This window comes from Callithrix jacchus, chromosome 2 (assembly GCF_049354715.1).
Source record: "Callithrix jacchus isolate 240 chromosome 2, calJac240_pri, whole genome shotgun sequence".
Classification (NCBI taxonomy): Eukaryota; Metazoa; Chordata; class Mammalia; order Primates; family Cebidae; genus Callithrix; species Callithrix jacchus.
This window is the reverse complement of record NC_133503.1, coordinates 107,868,647-107,890,429: the sequence shown is the minus strand read 5'-3', so window position 1 is coordinate 107,890,429 and position 21,783 is coordinate 107,868,647. Positions and strand designations below refer to the sequence as shown.

Here is a 21,783-nt window from a genome sequence, read left to right as displayed (position 1 = left end):
TATTCTCTGACAAGAAGAACCATGGAGGAAGAAACCACTATCCTCTACTTTAGTAAATGTCATTTTATAGTCACCTGGCATATTGTTTGGAAAGCACGACAATGGTATTGATATACACCATGCAACAAGAGCAGTATAAAGAAAACTAATCCACCAAGTCTGTATCCATTCTGGACCATCATTGTTTGTAGTGCTTTCATAGAGAAAACGAAAAAAAAAATCAACTTTAGGTATTTTATTACAACAAAACAATAATCAGAGTGGAGAATGTGAGAGTGAGAGAGGGAGGGTTGGAGAGTGAGACAGAAATGAAAGTTTTTGTTAATTTGTCTCTATTGTTTGTTTTGTTGAAAGGGAGTAATTGTGAGTCCCCGATTATATGCTTCTGTTTTGTCTTATAGGATTCTAATTTTTCCCCTTTTCCTTGGTATCACTTGGTAGGCATAAAAGTACTCACTCAAATGCTCACAAAAGATACTTGTTTGTTCCTATTAAACTTTCTTTCTTCACCAGAAGCTATATATTTGAAACACTATCTTTTTAAATCTTATCTCTCCTTTAAAATCATTCTTAAAAATCAAGCACTTAGACCTTTATGACAAGCCTCGCCCTTTATGTTGCACAACTGAAACTCTTTATGGCATTTAACCCTTTCAATTACAAATACATTGAAATCCCATTCTTCTAGTCCCTTCTCTGAACTCTCAGATTTAGTGTGAATGTATCCTTGTAGTTATTATTCCAAATTCACCCATAGGACCCTTTATTAACCAGTCTGTCTTCTGTCTTCTCTACAATTTTTTTTTCGTCTGCCTTTGCTCACCATAAAGCCTTGCAGTGGGGAAGGTGATATGGGAAAGTAAAGGATCCTATGCTGGGATTTGTTATTATTCTCTTTTTAGTCATAATTATTTTGCAGTTTAAGCATACTTTGTCTTCAGTTAATACTGAAGCCATGGATTTGTGAGAATTTTCACAGCTGTAAAGCTATTCTGTCATTTAGGGAGGATATTAGGGGAAGTTTATTAATACATAGACACCATTGTCTTCCACTCTACACACATTTAAGACCCCCTCCAAACAGCCATTGTGGGAAAATGCCTGCATCGACAGGAAACAGTTTTGGAAGTGCTGGGTTTTCATGAGTGTTTCTATTGCCAGCCAAGACCTGGTAACTTGCTTATAGGCCTTGTTCTTTATAGAATGTATGCAGTCTTATTCACTGATGGGACAACTCATTATCCACTGCAAGCATTATTAAGGAATAGAAATTCCACTTTTCCTAGGGTTGCAGTCTTGATTTCCATTACCCACTTGTCATACATATCTGCATATGCTACACTCAGGGAGTTTCAATTCCAGATTGTCACTAGGGCTGCATGTTTCCTCATTGATTATTATATTCAGGAGATTTTTTTTCACTTTTGAACCTAGCTATACATTCTAACTATATACATTATGTTACATGTGATCATTACATGTGTACCCAGAAGAGCTAGGGAAATCAACTAAAAATAAAAAACTATAGATTGGGGAAAACAATATAAACGTTATATGTAAAATATGGAGATTCCACACACAATATTTTTAAAAGATGATATGCCTAAGAATAGGCTTAATAAAATATGTTCAATAAAGGAAATTATACATCTTTATTGAAGGGTATAAAAGAAGAACAGAGACAATAGAGTAGCATACCATATGTATGAAAAGATAACAGTCCTAATGTGGTCCATAAGTTCAAGTAATTTAAATCAAAATGCTTTGATTAAAACCTGAGATTATGGAATTTAAATGGAACAGTCATTTTGCAAACAGAGCCCCAATGTTGGATGAAAAACAATAATAAATGGGTACTTCTACTAAATAGCAAACTATACAATAAAGTTTAAATAACTACAACATTGTAATATTGGCATGGGAATAGAAATGTGTATCAGGAAACAGATTACATGGAACAAGAAGAAAATCTATGGATACAGGTAAATTTAATTTATGATGAAGATGGTATTTAATATCAATAAAAAGCACATAATGATACATAAATATCATCAGTACAATTAGATATCTTTTTGAAGAAAAAAAAGAAGCTTGGCTCATATGTCTTATATGCAAAATTAAACTGAAATTAAATGTTAAATATAAACATACAAACACATTTACAAAAGTACTGAAGAAAATATGGTCAAATATTTTAATAATGTTATAGAGCATAAGAACTTCTTGTCCTAGCCAGAGCAATTAAACAAGAAATAAAGGGCATCCAAATCAGTAAAGAGGAAGTCATACTGTCGCTGTTTACTGATAATATGATTGTATACCTAGAAACTGTAAACACCCATCCAAAAAGCTATAAGAATTGATGAATGAATTCAGTTAAGTTTCAGGATAATATATCAATGTACACAAATCAGTAGCACTTCTATACACTAACACTAACCAACCTGAGAAACAAATTAAGAACTCAATCTCTTTTACAACAGCTGCAAGAAGTAAAATAAAATATTTAGGAACATACCTAACTAAGGAGATGAAAAACCTCTACAAGGAAAACTATAAAACACTGCTGAAAGAAATCATAGATGACACAAACAGAAGCACATTCCATGCTCATGGATGGGTAAAATCAATATTGTGAAAATGATCATACTGCCAAAAGCAATCTATAGATTCAGTGCAATTTCCAACAAAGTACCAACGTCATTAGTCACAAACTAGAAAAAACATTCCTAAAATACATATGGAACCAAAAAAGAGCCCATATAGCCAAAGCAAGACTAAGCAAAAATAACAAATCTAGAGGCATCACAGTACCTGATTTCAAACTACATTACAAGGCTACAGTCAGCAAAACACACTACCTGATTTCAAACTACACTACAAGGCTATAGTCAGCAAAACAGCATGCTACTGATGTAAAAATAGATACATAGACCAGTGGAACAGAATAGATAACTCATAAATAAAGCAAAATATTTGCAACCAACTGATCTTTGACAAAGCAAATGAAAACATTAATTGGGGAAAAACACCCTATTCAACAAATGGTGCTGGGATAATTGGCAAGCAACGTGAATGAAACTAGATCCTTATTTCTCACCTTATAAAAAATCAACTCATGATGGATCAAAGACTTAAATTTAAGACCTGATGTTATAAAAATTCTAGAAGATAACATTATAAAAACTTTTCTAGATGTTAGCTTAGGCAAAGAGTTCATGAACAAGAATCCCAAAGCAAATCTCAAAAGCAAAAAAAAAAAGTAGATGAAATATAATTAAACAAGATGCTTCTGCACAGCCAAATAAATAATTCGCAAACAAACAACCCACAGAGTGGGAGAAAATATTTGCAAACCATGCACATGACAAAGGACTATATCTAGAATCAACTAGGAACTCAAACAAATCAGCAAGAAAAAAATCCCATCAAAAAGTGGGCAAAGACATCAATAGACCATTCTCAAAAGAAGATATACAAATGGCCAAGAAACATACGAAAAATGCTCATTTGCCTAATTATTAGGCAAATGCAAATTAAAACCACAATGAGATACCACCTTACTCCTGCAAGAATGGCCATAATTTAAAAATAAAAATTAGTATATGTTGATGTGAATATGGTGAGAAGGGAACACTTTTACACTGCTGGTGGAAATGTAAATGAATATGACCACTATTGAAAACAGTTTAGAGATGCCTTAAAGAACTAAATGTAGAACTACCATTTGATCCAACAATCCCACAACTGGGTATCTACCCAGAGAAAAATAAGTCTTTCTATGAAAAAGATACCTGCACATGCATGCTTATAGCAGCACAACTTGCAGTTGCAAAAATAATGGAACCAGCCTAAATATCCATCAACCAATGAGTAGATTTTTAAAAAATTGTGTTATATATACACCATGGAATTGTACTCTCCAGTAAAAAGGAACAAAATAATGGCATTTGCAGCAATTTGGATGGAACTGTAGATCATTATTCTAAAGAAGTAACTTAGGAATAGAAAACCAAACATCATATGTTCTCAATCCTAAGTGGCAGCTAAGCTATGAGGATGCAAAGGCATAAGAAAAGTGTAATGGATTTTGGGAACTAGCAGAAAAGGGTAGGATGGGGGTCAGGGATAAAAGACTACACACTGGGTAGAGTGTACACTTCTCAGGTGATGGAAGCACCAAAATCTCAGAAATTACCACTAAAGAACTTCTTCACATAATAAAAAGACCCACCTGTTCCTCAAAAATGACTGAAATTTAAAAAAAGAACATCTTAAGCAAGAAAGAACATTAAAAGTTTATAAAAAGAAAAATATTGACATATTTGATTATATAAAAACTTTTAAGGTTTGTATAATACAAGATACCATATGCAAAGTTTAAGGACAGATTGGGAGAAATTATTTGTCATAGATCTCACAAATAATTAACATCCATAATAAGTGAAGAACTTTTATAAATCTATAAGAAATAATGAACCAATATAAAAATAAGAAAGAAAATAAGCAGCAAATTCAAAGTTAAAAAATACAGAAGGCTAATACACATACTGAGTCCTAACAATATATTCTCTTTGAGTAATTTAATAAAAGGAACTATAAAGTGTAAAGAAATCTGTATAGGAAAATATGGTATTCTGGGTCTCACAACAGAAGAGAGTCATTACCACCTGAAAAAGGTGCCTGAAGAGGCAAGAGGAGACAGAAGTTAACTATACAGGTGGTTGTATCTGAGTGTCATTAGACAAATGTAGCCTTTATTAAAGAGACACCACCAAACCATTGAGATTCATCAGGAGAGGAAAGAATAAATATCCAGATTTAAGTTTCCTCATGCTCTCATATCTCTTGCCAGTGCTCTTCACAAGCCAAACTTAAAATTAAGCTAGATGATAAAGGAGCCCATTAATATTGCCTATAATAGGTCAACCTCCTTAGGTACAGAGCAGGGTGGAGAAAAATAGAGAGTGGAACAATCGCAGCAAACTGATGCTATCCAACACAATCCATCACTTCTGTACCTCAAAATCTATTATTGTTCTTTGCTGGAGAAAAAATATTGGGTGAGTAAAGTTCTCAAGATAGACACACCAAATCCTGTTAGCCACTATACAATAATGGGATTATAACAATTCGAATATACTTACAATTGAAAAGTAAAACTTTGTTGCAGAAGATGTTGTTAGTGTCTCATTTGTATTACCTCAGCTAGGCATTCATCACTCCCATGTATAGCAATGAATAACTTTGAATAGCAGGAACTCTATGCGTGGCCCAGATCTCAAAGAGCAGGTCAGAAATACCTAGGGGTTAATATTAACCTCAGGAGCATCATGTGACCAAGAATTTCCAGGAGTTAGTAGATATATATCCAATCTCCTTTAAATGGCTGCTGGGATAACTCATATCTTACACTGTCCACCAGTCTCCAGTGGGATTGAGTACTGCTCAATATAATGAACACTTTATTGTCTTCTTTACCTTCTCTTGCTTATTTCTCCACTACCCCATCATGCTTCCTAGTATCATTTCTCAAATTAATAGTGTGTACTCATGTATTTATCTCAAATTCTTTGTCTCAAGTATCTTGAGACAAAGATATTACATCTAAAATAGTTACCATTACCAGGGCTCATCATATAACCTGAAAGAATAAAAATTAGAAGGAAAGTAACACAAAACCTAGTTGCCACTGTCCCTGCATCATTATTAGTGACAAGGTCTAAGTTTACCATCACATCTGCCTTTTTTTTACCACCTATTGTATGAATGCCTTACCCTCACCTAGCACCTTGGTTGGAAAGGATACTTCACCTGGTGAGGTGACCCAACTATTGTCCTATTCCTATAGGATCTGAACCTTAGTGGTATTTTCTTTTATAAGTTGAGGCAGTTATTTAAAGAGAATTACTGGGCAATGTGAATACTAAGAATCAGGTAAATCCCCTGGATTTAAAACAAATTTATGACTGTCTCTGTTATATAGCAGAAACCCATTCCTCCCCAACCAGTAACTCAAAATATTCACATTAGTTAGTATTGTGATTCTCTTTTCGTAACCTTTATTTTAAGTTAATGGCTACATGTGCAGGATGTGGAGGTTTGTTAAATAAGTAAATGTGTGTCAAAGGGATTTGTTTTACAGATTATCTCATAAACCAGGTATTAAGCCTAGTATCAATTAGATACTTTTTTCTCATCTTCTTCCTCCTCCCACCCTCTGCCCTCCAGTAGGCCCCAGTGTCTGTTGTTCCCCTCTATGTATGTTCATCATTTAGCTCCCACTTATAAGTGAGAACATACGGTATTTGGTTTTCTATTTCTGCATTAGTTTTCTAAGGATGATGGCCTCCAGCTCCATTTATATCCCTGCAAAAGACATTATCCCATTCATTTTTATGGCGGTATAGTATTCCATGGTGTATATGTGCCCCACTTTATTTATCCAGGCTATCATTGATTAGAATTTAGGTTAATTCTATGTCTTTGCTCTTGTGAATAGTGCTGCAATGAACACACATATGCATGTGTCTTTTGAATAGAATGATGTCTATCTTTGGGTATATACCAAGTAATAGGATTCCTAGGTTGAATGGTATTTCAGTCCCTAGATCTTTGAGGAATTACCACACTGTCTTCCACAATGGGTGAACTAATTTACACTCTCACCAACAGTGTAAAAGAGTTCCTTTTTCTTCACAACCTCACCAGCATCTGTTATATTTTGACTTCTTAATAGTCATTGTGACTGACATGAGATAGGACTTCATTGTGCTTTAGATTTGCATTTCTCTAATTATTAGTAATGGTGAGCTTTTTCACATATGTTTGTAGATCACATGTATGTCTTCTTTTGAGAAGTATCTATTCCTGTCCTTTGCCCACTTTTTAAGCAGTTGTTTTTTCTTGTAAATTTATATTCCTTACAGATGCTGAATATTACACCTTGGTCAGATGCATAGTTTGCCAAATTTTTCTCCTATTCTGTAGGGTGTCTGTTTATTCCGTTAATAGTTTCTTTGGCTGTACAGAAGCTCTTTCACTTAATTAGATCTCATTTGTCAATTTTTGCTTATTTTGCAATTGTTTTTGGTGTCTTCATCATAAAATCTTTGCATGTGCCTATTCTTGAATGATATTGCCTAGGTTTTCTTCTAGGGTTTTTATAGCTTTAGGCTTTACATTTAAGTCTTCAATCCAGCTTGAGTTGATTTTTGTATATGGCATATATGAAGTTATAATTTCTTTTTAAACCCCATCTTTACCAAAAATACAAAAACATTATCCTGGTGTGATGATTCATACCTGTAGTCCCAGCTACTCTAGAGGTGGGAGGATCACCTGAGTCCAGGAATTGAGGCTGCAGTGAGTTGTGATCATAACACTGCACTCCAGTCTGGGTGACAGAGTGAGCCTCTCTTTAAAAAAAAGTAACAAAGCTGAAGGCATCCTGATATCCAACTTCAAACTATACTACAGGGCTACATGGAACCAAAAAGAGCCCAAATAGCCAAGGCAATACTAAGGAAAAAGAATGAAGCTGGATGCATCACACTACCTGACTTCAAACTATACTACGAGGCTATGTTAAACAAAACAACATGGTACTGGTACAGAAAGAGACAAATAGACCACTGGAACAGAATGAGCCCAGAAATAAAGCTGTACACCCACAACTATCTTGAGTTAATTTTTGTATATGGCACATGGCTAGCCAGTTCTCCAAGCACCATTTATTAAGTAGGGAATCCTTTCTCCATTGCTTGTTTTTGTCAGATGTGTCAAAAGTCAGATGGTTGTAGGTATGTGGTCTTATTTCTAGGTTCTCTATTCTGTTCCATTGGTTCATGTGTCTGTTTTTGTATTAATACCATGTTTTGGTTAATGCAGCCGTGTAGTATAGTTTGAAGTCAGATAGTGTGATGCCTCCAGCTTTGTTCTTTTTGCTTAGGATTGCCTTAGCTATTTGGGCTCTTTTTTGGTTCCATGTGAATTTTAAAATAGTCTTTTTCTAGTTTCATGAAGAATGTCACTGGCAGTTTAATGGGAATTGCATTGAATCTGAACATTGCTTTTTTCAGTATGGTCATTTTCTCAATACTGATTCTTCTTCTCTGTGAGCATGAGACGTTTTCCATTTGTTTGTGTCCTCTCTGATTTCTCTGAGCAATGGTTTGTAGTTCTCCTTGAAAAGACCCTTCACTTCCCTTGTTAGCTGTATTCCTAAGTGTTTTATTCTTCTTGTGGCAATTGTGAATGGGGATTCATTCATGATTTGGCTCTTGGCTTGCCTGTTGGTGATGTATAGGAATCCTAGCAATTTTTGCATGTTGATTTTCTTTTTTTTGAGACGGAGTTTCGCTCATGTTACCCAGGCTAGAGTGCAATGGTGCAATCTTGGCTCACCACAACCTCTGCCTCATGGGTTCAGGCAATTCTGCCTCAGCCTCCTGAGTAGCTGGGATTACAGGCACATACCACCATGCCCAGCTAATTTTTTGTATTTTTAGTAGAGACGGGGTTTCACCATGTTGACCAAGATGGTGTCGATCTCTTGACCTCATGATCCACCCACCTCGGCCTCCCAAAGTGCTGGGATTACAGGCTTGAACCACCACGCTCGGCTGCATGTTGATTTTCTATCCTGAGGCTTTACTGAAATTGCTTATCTGCTTAAGAAGCTTTGGAGATGATAGAGTTGTCCAGATATAGGATCATGTCATCTGCAAACAAAGATAGTTTGACTTTTTCTCTTCCTATTTGAATATCCTTTGTTTCTTTCTCTTGTCTGATCACCCTGGTCAGAACTTTCAATACTAAGTTGAATAGAAGTGGTGAGAGAAGGTATCCTTGTATTGTGCTGGTTTTCAAGAGAAATGCATCCAGCTTTTGCCCATTCAGTAGGATATTGACTGTGGGTTTGTCATATACAGCTCTTATTATTTTGAATTATGTTTCTTTAATATGTAATTTATTGATAATTTTTAATATGAATGATGGTAAATTTTATCAAAAACATTTTCTGCATTTATTGAGATAATCATGTAGTTTTTGTCTCTAGTTATGCTTATGTGATGAATCACATTTATTGAGTTGTATATGTTGAACCAACCTTGCATCCCAAAGATGAAGCCTACTTGATCATGGTGGATAAGCTTTTTGATGTGCTGCTAGGTTTGTTTTGCCAGTATTTCTTGATGATTTTTGCATTGATGTTCATCAAGTATATTGATCTGATGTTTTCTTTTTTGTTGTTGTATCTCTGCCAAGTTTTTGTATTAGGATGATGCTGGCCACATAAGTGAGTAAGGGAGGAGGCTCTCCTTTTCAATTATTTGGAATAGTTTCAATAGGAATGATTCTAGCTCTTCTGTGTACAACTGGTAGAATTTTGCTGTGAATTCACCTGGTTCTGGGCTTCTTTTGATTGATAGGCTACTTATAATTGCCTTTATTTCAGAACTTGTTATTGGTCTGTTCAGGGATTAATTTCTTTCTGAATCAGTGTTGGGAGGACATATGTGTCTAGGAATTAATCCATTTCTTCTAGATTTTCTAGTTCATGTGCATCAAGATGTTTGTAGCAGTCTCTGATTTCTATTTGTACTTCTGTGGGGTCAGTGGTAATATCCCCCTATCATTTCTGATTGTGTTTACTTGAATCTTCTCTCTCTTCTTCATTATCAGTCCAGCTAGCTGTCTATCTGTTTTATTAATTCTTTCAAAAGACCAGCTCCAGGATTTTTTAGTATTTTTAAGGGTTTTTCATGTCTGTCTCCTTTAGTTCAGCTCTGATATTGGTTATTTCTTATCTTCTGCTAGCTTGGGGGTTTGTTTGCTCTTAGTTCTCTAGTTTCTTTAGTTTTATTAGGTTGTTAACTTGAGATCTTCCCAGCTTTTTACTGTGGGCTATAAAGTTCCCTCTTAACACTTCCTTAGCTGTGTACCAGAGATTCTGGTGTGTTGTATCTTTGTTCTCATTAGTTTCAAAGAACGTCGGGATTTCTGCCTTTATTCCATTTTTTACCAAAAAGTCCTTCAGGAGCAGGTTGTTCAATTTCCATGTATTTGTATGGTTTTTAGTGAATTTTGTAGTCTTGAGTTCTATAAATAATTTGATTGTGCTGTGGTCCAAGAACCTGTTATGATTTCAGTTCTTTTGCATTTACTGAGAAGTGTTTTATTTCTGATTATGTAATCAATTTTAGTGAACGCTCCATGTGGCAATGAGAAGAATGGTTATTCTATTGTTTTGGGGTGGAGAGTTATGTAGATATCTATCAAGCCCATTTGATCCAGAGCTAGGTTCATGTCCTAAATATCTTTGTTAATTTTCTGTCTCAATGATCTGTATAATATTGTCAGTGGGGTGCTAAAGTCTTCCACTATTATTGTGTGGAAGTCTAAGTCTCTTCAAAGGTCTCTAAGAACTTGCTTTATAAATCTGGGTGCTCCTGTATTGGGTACATATATATTTAGGAGAGTTAAGTCTTCTTGTTGAATTGTACCCTTTACCATTATGCAATGTCCTTCTTTGTCTTTTATGATCTTGGTTGGCTTAAAGTCTTTTTTGTTAGAAACTAAGATTACAACCCTTGCTTTTTTCTGTTTTCCATTTGCTGGGTAGATTTTTCTGCATCTCTTTATTTTGATCCTTTGTGTGTCTTTGCATGTGAGAAGGGTCTCTTGAAGACAGCACAGCAATAGGTCTTGGTTTTTTATTCAGCCTGCCATTCTGTGCCTTTTAATTAGGGCATTTAGCCCATCTATATTTAAGATTAATATATTTATTATTACACATTGATTTGATTCTGTCATCATGATGATAGCTGGTTATTTTGCAGGCTTATGTAATTGCTTCATAGTGTCACTGGTCTCTGTACTTCAGTGTGTTTTTGTAGTGTCTGTTAATTCCTTTTCCTTTCCATATAGAGTGCTTCCTTTAAAGCTCTTATAAGGCTGGTTTACTATGAACAAATTCTCTCAGCATTTTCTTGTCTGAAAAGGGTCTTATTTCTCTTTCACTTATGAAGCTTAGTTGGGCAAGATATAAAATTCTGGGTTAGAATTCATTCTCTTTAAGAATCTTGAATATTGTCCCCCCCCCCACATAATCTATTTGGGTTTGCAGGGTTTCCACTGAGATGTCCACTGTTAGTCTGATGGGCTTCCCTTTGTAGGTGACCTGGCCTTTCTCTCTGACCGCCCTTATCATTTTTTTTTCATCTTGACCTCAGGGTATCCTGTTATTACGTGCCTTGGGGATGATCTTCTGTGGTGTATCTTACTGGGGTTCTCTGCATTGCCTGAATTTGAGTGTTGGCCTCTCTAGCTAAATCGAGGAAGTTCTCATGGATGATATCCTGAAACATGTTTTCCAAATTGGTTCAATTCTCCTCATCTCTTTAATGTACACCAATCAGTCACAGAGTCAGTCTCTATATAATCCCATATTTCTCAGAGGTTTTGTTCTTTTTTTATTATTTTTTCTCTATTGTTGTGCCTGACTTATTTCATAGTCTTTAAGTTGTAAGATTCTTACCTCTGCTAGCTCTATTCTGCTATTAATACTTGTGATTGCACTGTGAAGCTTTTGTAGTGTGTTTCTCAGCTCTATCTGATCAGTTATGTTCTTCTCTATGCCGGTTACTTTGGCAGTCAGCTCCTGCATTAAATCATGTTTAATCATGATTTTTAGCTTTCTTGCATTAGGTTACAATGTGCTCCTTTAGCTCAATGAATTTCATTTTTGTCCACATTCTAAAGCCTACTTTTGTCATTTCAGCCATCTCAGTCATCTCAGCCTCAGCCCAGTTCCAATATCTTAGAGGTGTTGTGGTCATTTGGAAAAAAGAAGCAGTGGCTTTCTAAGTTTTCAGCATTTTTGTTCTAATTTTTTCTCATCTTTGTTACCTTATCTACCTTCAATCTTTGAGGCTGCTGACCACTGGATGGGTATTTTGTGTTATGAGTTTTGTGTTGTTTTTCTTTTAACATTCTGGATACTTTTCTGTAGGGCTGCTGCCATTTTCTGGGGGTCAATTCACCTCATATTTTCCAGTACCTGGAGGTATCACCAGTAAAGGCTGTTCACAGCAAGGATAGTAGCCTGCTTTTTTCACTGAGAGCTTTGTCTTAGGTGGGCACAAACCTATTGCTGGCCTAAAAACACCTATAGGAGGTGGCTGGAGACCCCAGTTGGGAGGTCTCACCCAGTCAGGAGGAACAGGTACAGTGACCCACTTAAAGAAGCAGTCTAGCTGCTAATGTTGGGGAATCCCTTCAGCCCATGACTGGTTTAAGGTCTTGAAGGTATACAGGCTGGAATGGCAGAGTGCCCAAACAGCATAGGTAGTGACCTACCACTTCCCCCAGCACTCAATCCCAAGGAGAAATTGGAATTCTATCCATTGAATGCAGGCAGGGGTGGCTGGAAACCTCACTGTTAGATCTCACCCAATGAGGAGGAGTGGATCTAGGTTTCATTTAAAAAAGCTGTCTGGCCACGCCTTGGCAAAGCAGTTGTGTTGTACTGGGATAATACCTCCAACCTGCTCAGCTTGGACTCAGCAAAGCCCTCAGCTTGGATTAGCTGAGTTGTCTGAACAACCAAGATGATGGCCTACCCCTTTGCCCAGGAGCTCCTTCCCGTCTCAGCCAGGAACTACCCTGTTTCCAGTGGCTGGCTGGAATTCCAGCCCAGTGGGTCTTGTCTTGTGAGGTGCTGTGAAAGTGGGGCCTGCAGAATAACCCTGCTCAGCCCCTGGATTTGACCCCCTTCCTGGTGTATGTACAGACCTCCCTTTTTGCCTGAGTTGCAGTCATCTTTGCTGGGGATCCTGGAGCCAGAGTAGGTAAATCTCCCTGGTTTCTGTGCGTGCCTAAGCACTTGCTCTGTCAAGACTCCACACAACTCTGTATGTCAGACCCAGCTCCGATGGAGTGGGTACAGGAGGAAATCACCTGATCCAATGATTGCAAAGACCCATAGGAAAAGTGTCATTTTCCAGGGTCACATGTTTACTCACCACTTCCCTAGGCTGAGGGTGGGAGTTCCCTTGGCTCCATGTTACTCACAGATGGATAATTGCCTTGCCTTGCTTTTCTTCATTCTGTGTAGGTCAAGCTTTTTCCTTGATCAGTCCCAATGTGGGCACCTGAATATTTCTATTGAAAGTGCTATATTCACTTATTTTGCTCCTCTCTGTGAATGCCACACTGTAGCTGCTTCTAATCAGCAATTTTGGCTCCACCCTCTAGACTCTCTTTCACTACTTGTTAATTCAGGGTCATTAGAATTTGCAACTGACTGAGAACATTATATTTCTTAATGTATCAAAATCATGTCCCTTTGGGAGTAAGGATCTCCAAACCCATTAAGCTCAAGAGTACAGAAAATGAAAGCAAAAATTCACCCAGTAGAATATTTCATGTAAAAATGAGATGATCTACTTCCATGCTTTGGTTCTCAAAACCATGCAACTATATGGGGGAGATAGCACCACATAGAAATGTTTGGATCAATGCATAAAATGAATCTTGCAGTCAGTAATCTAGCTTCAAAATTAAAATCAACAGTTGAGGGTATGGAGCCATTACACCATTCTCTCAAGCCAGTTGTTTCTGAACAATGGAGTACAGAGTAAGACCAATGAATTCTGTAGTTATCATACAGTCAAACTTCCTTTGTCTTGTCATACATTTCTTAGAAGCAAAATTATGTGAGATATTATAAGGATGTATAAGGCATCTGTAAGTCTGTGGATGGTGGTACTAGCAGAAACACTGCAGGCAGGGAAGAAAAAACCCTGTCTAGAATATGTATCTTTTCCCTGTAAAGAGAAAATTACTGTCTCCTCTACATTAAAAAGGGCCAGTGTAATCAATGTGACAGATGGTCAACTTGTCTTTCCAAAAATGCATCACATTGGAAACTCAAGGTTGGCTTCTACTGTTGACCAGTTGGATAATCAGCAATAGTAATATTAAATTCCTGGTGAATATAATTAGAGATTGTTCTTGGTAAGAAGTTCATGTTAGTGCTCTGATACAAAGTCACCATTCCTATTTCCATGACCATTTTTCTCTCTTTTAAAAAAGATTATTTCAGTAGGTTTTTAGGCAACAGGTGGTGTTTGGTTACCTTTTCCATGTGTAATGGAAATCTCAGAATTTAGTGTTAATTTCTGAGATTTTGGTGTACCTATCACCTGGGCAGGGCACACTATACCCTTTTATCACTTGCCACACTCCCACACTTCCCCTGAGTCCCCGAAGTTCATCATATCAATAGTATGCCTTTGTATCCTCATAGCTTAGCTCCCACTTATGGGTGAGAACATGCAATGTTTGGTTTTCCATTTCTGAGTTATTTAGAATAATGGTCTGCAATTCCATCCAGGTTGCTGCAAGTGCCATTATTTCACTACTTTTTATGGATGAGTAATATTTTATTATATATATATATATATATAACTTGTCTGCTTATTCTGTTGATCATTACATTTGCTGTGCAGAAGCTTTTTAGTATAAGCCCCATCTATTTACCTGTGTTTTTGTTGCATTTGCTTTTGGGTTCTTAGTCATGAAGTCTTTGCCTAAACCAATGTCTAAAAGAGTTTTTCCAATGTTTTCTTCTAAAATTTTTATGACATCAGGTCTTACATTTAAGTCTTTGATCCATCTTGAGTTGATTTTTGTATAAGGTGAGAGATGAGGATCCAGTTTCATTTTTCTATATGTTGCCTGCCAATTATATCAGAACCATTTGTTGAATAGGGTGTCCTTTCCTCAGTTAATGTTTTGATTTGCTTTGTCAAAGATCAGTTGGTTGCAAGTGTTTGGTTTTATTTATGGGTTCTCTATTCTTTCCCATTGGTCTGTGTGCCTACTATTATGCCAGTATCATGCTATTTGGTAACTATATCTTTGTAGTAGTTTGAACTCCAGTTATTTTTGCTTAGTCTTGATTTGGCTATGTAGGATCTTTTTTGGTTCCACATGAATTTTAGGAAAGCATAGAGAGAATGATTCAAGACATTAGACTTGATGATTATTTTCTGGATATTACACCCAAAGCCCAGACAGCAAAGCAAAAACATACAAATACACTACATAAAAGTTAAAATCTTTTTTTACAGTAAAGAAAAAAATTGGTGAAGTGAAAGGTAGCCTGCAGAATGGAAGAAAGTATTTGCAAACCATGTCTTGAAAGAGGCTAATATTCAGAATATCTAAAGAACTTCAACCCAATAGCAACAAAAGAAATCTGATTTTAAAATGGCCAAAGATTTGGATTGATACTTTTCAAAAGAAGATATGCAAATGGCCAAGAAGCATATGAAAATATATTTAACATTACTAATAATCAGGGAAATGCAAATCAAAACCATAATAAGGTATCACCTCACATCCATTAGGATGGCCACCATCAGAGAAATAAACAAATAGGAAAAACAAGTATTGATGAGGATGTGGAGGAATTGGAACTCTGTGCACTGCAGGAACGTAAAATGGTGCAGTCACTATAAAAAACAGCATAATAGTTTAAAAAAATAAAATTAGAAAAATAGAATTACCATATGATTCAGCAATCTAATTTCTGAGTATATATGCAAAGAATTAACAACAGGATCTCTGTGGTATATTTGTACACCTATATTCATTGCAGCATTATTCACAATGGTGAAGAGCTGGAAGCAACTTAAATGTCCATTGAAAAATCAATGAATAAAGCCAATGTGGTATGTACAATAATACAGTGGAGCATGATTCAGCCTTAAATGAATAAGGATATCTTGTTATATGCTACAACAAGCATGAAACTTCAGGATATTATTCAAAGTGAAATAAGCCAATCACAAAAAGACAAATACTGCATGACTCCAGTTTCATAAGGTACCTAAGATAGTCAAACTCTCAGAAACAGAAAGTAGAACAACGATTGTATTTTTCAAGATGCAAAAGTTCTAGATATATATTGCAAAACAATGTGATATAGTTAACAGTATAGTTCTAAACACTTCAAAATATTTAAGATGTATACTTTAGATGTATTTATATGTACATATATGTGCCTATGTCACACTTGTATATATTTTTCTAAAATCATGATTATTACAAGTTAAATATATATGTTTATTTATAAGCTATGGTATCTATTTAGTAAATATTTTATACAATGTAAACAAAAGAAAAAAAATAATGCTTACTTTTTTATGACAGTACTATGCTCGCGGACCTTAACTAGTGGTGCTCCTATCACATAACCCATAGCATATCCAATGATTTGGGTACATTCTGCAATACCTATAAAATAAACACTGAACATCAAGCAATTTCATAAGCCAGCTTTGTTATGATAAAAATTAATTAACTAAAATTGATTACTTCTGAAAGCTTTTCACAGCATTCTGTATTATTCAGAGTTCTTCAGAGAAACAAAACCAATAAAAGAGAGAAAAACAGGAATGGAAAACCAAACATCATATGTTCTCACAACTGGGAGCTAATCTATGAGGATGCAAAAGCCTAAGAATTATATAATGGACTTTGGGGACTCAGGAGTAAGGGTGGGAGGGAGGTGGGTGAGGGATAAAAGACTGCACATTGGGTATAGTGTACACTGCTTGGGTGATGGCTGCAGCAAAATAAATCACTACTAAAGAACTTATCTATGTAACCAAATACCACCTGTTCCCCGCAAAATTATTGAATTTAAACAAACAAAAATAAAAATAACTTTCAAAAAACACAGAGAGAGAAAAAACAGAGAGATTCATTTTAAGGAATCGATTCATACAAAATACAATTATGAGGCCTAGCAAGTCCCAAATTTGTAGAGAAGGCCAGCAGGCTGGAAAGTCAAGTGAGAGTTGATGTTACAGTCCAGATAGCATTGCTTCTTCAGAAAACCTCAGTCTTACCTCGTAGAACCTTCAACTGATTAAATGAGCCCCACCCACATTATGAAATCAGTTTTATTCAAAATCTACTGATTGTAAATATTCATCACATCTAAAAGTGACCAGCACCAAAACATCTAGACTAGTGTTTGTCTATACAACTAGGTATCATAATTTAGCCAAGCAAACACATAAAATTAATCATAATACATATTATCCAATACATGTATTAGAGAAACTCAGTATATAATTCATTATACCTTATTTAATCTATGTATTTCATGTAATATATTTATATTTAATATAATTATAAATTCACAATACCGTATTTCATTTCAAGTTGGGTATTCTAGCAAGATGATACTTTAACATTATCATTACCTCTTCACCCTTCACCTTAGCTACCAGGGTGTCAGGATGTCTCAATATACCTTTGCAGTAAGTGTATAAAAACAACTTAAATTTTCAGAAGTGATAGTTAGATAACCCTGTACAAATAGATGATCTACCAGGACCAGAATCTATTGCAATAGAAGAGAGTACAGATTACCCTGAGATATAGCCAAGATTACTTATTGTAGGATACAGTAGCATAAGAGATTGCAAATAGGGATAGTATGCTATTATTCATTAAATATATATACATATATAAATATACATATTTATAAATGTACATACACATATCCATAAAGAGTATGATTTTTATTACTTAAGAAAGTATTTTTTGTTTGTTTGTTTGTTTGAGACAGAGTCTTGTTCTGTCACCCAGGCTGGAGTGCAGTGGCGGTATCTCGGCTTGCTGCAACCTCTACCTCCTGGGTTTAAGTGATTTTCCTGCTTCAGCCTGCAGAGTAGCTGGGATTACAGGTGCTCACCACCACGCCTGGCTAATTTTTTTGTATTTTTAGTAGAGACACAGTTTCACCATGGCTTTTCACTCCTGACCTCAAGTGATCTGCATGCCTTGGGCTCCCAAAGTGCTAGGATTACAGACATGAGCCACCATGGCCTGATGAAAGTATAGATTTTTTTCAGTTGCTCTATATATTTTCAGTGACATTCAGGTGACTTGTCTAGAATCTCGAATCTCAAACAGCTCTTTAGAATTAGGTGAATCAATGTGATTTAAAGGTTTAGCATACCAGTTATCATTTATTACAATGTTAATATAAGGACCAAGAGTACTTCTATATCAGTTTAGATACGCATACCAAAATTCAAGGAAAATTCACAATGGGTCAATCATATTAGAGGGAGTTAAAAACTTGCCTAAATAAGTACCAGCTGAGTGTGTAGCAACACTTTCTTCAATAAAGGTTACTCCAAGGATATAAAGAGGTATTGCTGCTATTCCTTGCACAGTCTGCCCAAGGGTGAAGAAAGACAAGTATTTTGACTGGAATGATGCACGCCTCTGGCAACCACTGACAATCTTTGTTTCTTTGCAAATATCTTTTGAAAAGACAATAATTATAGTTTTGTTAATTGAACTCAAAAGTTAAACATACAACAAATGTGCGGTATTCTTTATCAAATATTTTACAAGCTATTTCCAAAATTATACATTTTTCTTTTAGTTAACATGTCATTTACACTGAATGTAGTAATATTGTAATCAATCATCATGTTGTCAGAAAAATGCCATCATAAAATTTGGGCTAGACACAGCACACAGCTGTAGTACCAGATATTCAGAAAGCTGAAGTGAGAGGATTGTGACAAGTCTGGGCAATATACTGTGACCCCATCTCCAAAATAAAAAAAAGAAAAGAAATTATGTGGGAATCCCACAAAAGATGCATATATTACAAACCAAAATATAAATGTGAATGCTACACATAGCACATATTCCTCTTAAATTTGGCATCCTGTTCCCCTGACTTTTGACCCTAGGCTAAAAGTATTTCTAATGTTCTAGATTATCTGTGTTATCAAAGAGTACCTTCTGAGTTTAGTTTTATGTCCACCTCTTTAACAATCTTTATGTAAACTTTGTCTCATTCTGATTAAATAACTTCCCATTTTAGACCCACTAACTTTCAGAACATAGGTTCATAAAAACAAGGCATTACACAGTATACATTTCTTTCCATTAAAGTTAGTCATTATGTGGTCATCCACTAGATTTTAATTTCCTTCAGGTCACAGTATATTTCTTATACATTTTTTATTCAGATGGTTATAAAACAGTATTAAGTAAATGCTTGTGTAATTATTATTTGTTTGTAGATTGGTAGATCGAGGCAATACTATTAGATTATATTGTACAGGTTGTTTTGCTTGACATTTAACACATGCTCTTAAATAATATTGTGGAAACCCTATTAAAGAGCAGATTGCAAAATAGTACACAAATGAACATTTTCAGCTGGCTTAGTATCCATGTGAAATGATTTTGACTCCATATAAAGTGGGAGGTAGTCTCTAGAACTGTCATTCAAATGCTGAAGGTTCAGTTTTATACAGACCTATTAACTTGTGATAACAGTGTCAATGTGATACTTCCAACACCCCGGCCTCTTAGTTTTTTGAACTTTTTTGCTGTTATGCAGTGTACTCCTTGGTTAGTGATATAGTTTGGCTCTGCGGCACCTCATCTCATGTGGAATTGTAATTCCCAATGTTGTGGGAGGGAGGTGGTGGGAGATGACTGAATCATTGGGGTAGATTTTTCCCTTGCTGTTCTCATGATAGTGAGTTCTCACAGGATCGAGTTGTTTGAAGGTGTGTAACACTCCCCACCTTGCTCTTCTCCTGCCACAATGTGAAGATGTGCTTGCTTCCCCTTCACCTTCCACCATGATTGTAAGTTTCCTGAGGCCTCTCCAGGCCTCCTATACAGTCTGTAGAATTGTGAGTCAATTAAATCATCTTTCTTTATAAATAACCCAGACTCAGATAGTTCTTTATAGCAGTCTGAGAAAAAACTAATACAGCTAGTCATTTTAAATGTCAAAAATAATAACTACAAACCTTTTCTAATGATAATTTCAAGCATCTACCTTCTAACCACCCCATCTTTCCAGCTGACTCTTTCTAGCAATGCACTGCCAACAATCCTTAAAATTCATCAGGGCATATAATCCATTGATTTTGTTCCTTTTCACTATCCCAATGTCCCTTTTATATCCTTACTTCTTTCACTATCATCTAAACACTTTTAATTCCCTTGCTGTCTTTCGGATCATGCAACCCCATGGTAAAACTGCAACCTACTCAAAATAACTCACTCCCTATATGACTTTTAAAGCTTGACATGACTGTACAACCATGCATATCCTACTTTGAATTCATGATTAATAAACTCAAGGAAGTCTTTTATGCTCCTGATAATCATAAAATGTGTCCCTAATCTATTTACTCTTTCCTTCTCAAAGAAAATTCAGGTTGGTTTTTTCTCTCCTCCTAGGGATCACAGTCCTGAGCTTCCTACTAACAAACATCTGAAAATAAATTTTTTCTATCAATAGACTAAAACTAATCATTAACTTCCTCTGTTATGACATATGTGTACACTAGGATGCTTCAATCAGTTAATTAGCAAACTTGGTCATATAAACCAATATGGATGCATGGATGGATGGATGGATGGATGGATGGATGGATGGATACACAGACAAACAATTATCACAGTCTATTTTAAGTTCCTTAAGCCAAGGTTTGAATAAATATTGATTTGATGAATGACAGTATATTTAAAATCTTACCTTCAATTGCTACCTTACTTTGATAATTTTCTTCACTAAATGATGGAAAAGCACATAAAAGTGATCCAAGTCCTATTAAAAAGGAGGAAACTACAAAGCATATTACTTTTTTTCTGTCTCCATAGAATGCTATAAATATTGCTACCAGGGCAGATGAAATATCATAACTCCACTCCAATGCCAAATTTTCAATGGTTTTCACATAATATTGCCTCTGAAAATCGCCAATGCTGACATCTATAAGACCTAAAATCACACCTAAAGTGTAAAAAGAAAAAGAGAAAGCAATGATATGCATTGTATGAGGTTGTCATTATGATTATTACAAAACAAAATTTAAATTACACAATGTGAGTTTATTTTACATTATTCTGAATGTTTAAAAGCTATAAGAATGCAACAATTGCTTTTCTAAAACACAAATAGGCCTTAACCTCTACAAAATATTCGCTAATTGAATTTTCGAAGCTATTTTTTAACTACCTCTATGAGTAATTTCCTAAATAAAAGTGATTGCTGTATCATCTCACTTAGTACTGATCTTTATTTTAATGCATTGCATTTCAAATTATAAAAAATTAAAATTATTACTAATATAATACTTATTTATCTACCATTCAGAATAGGAAATAAAACATTATCAAAATAGTTAAAGCCGGAGGCATACTTCCCAAACTCGTTTTCCTCCCTCCCTTCCATAATCAGTATCCTGTGTTTAAATTTTACCATTTTTTAGCCTTTTTAACATTTTTGACAGTGTATCTATCCTTAGACAATATCAAGTATTGTTTTTGATGTTCTTGAATATGAAATAAATGGTACCATATTATGTGTATTTCTATCACTCAACATCCAACTAGAAAAAATTAGTCATAAACACAATAAGAATTTGAAACAAAATTCACTGAGTCTTTGGGAGGCCGAGACGGGTGGATCATGAGGTCGAGAGATCGAGACCATCCTGGTCAACATGGTGAAACCCCGTCTCTACTAAAAATACAAAAAATTAGCTGGGCACGGAGGTGCGTGCCTGTAATCCCAGCTACTCGGGAGGCTGAGGCAGGAGAATTGCCTGAACCCAGGAGGCGGAGGTTGCGGTGAGCCGAGATCGCGCCATTGCACTCCATCCTGGGTTACAAAAGTGAAACTCCGTCTCAAAAAAAAAAAAAAAA

At 35.6% G+C, this 21,783-nt stretch overlaps 1 protein-coding gene across 2 annotated transcripts in view; it reads right to left on the bottom strand.

Annotated features, from left to right (window-relative positions):
* The window catches only part of SLCO6A1 (solute carrier organic anion transporter family member 6A1), a 144,001-nt gene that overhangs the window by 107,928 nt on the left and 14,290 nt on the right, over nucleotides 1–21,783 (bottom strand). For both annotated transcript variants that reach the window (XM_035291167.3, XM_078365866.1), the window contains exons 2-5: nucleotides 20,612–20,869; nucleotides 18,174–18,356; nucleotides 16,212–16,308; nucleotides 75–193 (exon numbers count right to left, since the gene is read on the bottom strand). In XM_035291167.3, the coding sequence (XP_035147058.2) occupies nucleotides 75–193; nucleotides 16,212–16,308; nucleotides 18,174–18,356; nucleotides 20,612–20,869 (657 nt within the window). The remainder of the gene's footprint in view (nucleotides 1–74; nucleotides 194–16,211; nucleotides 16,309–18,173; nucleotides 18,357–20,611; nucleotides 20,870–21,783) is intronic.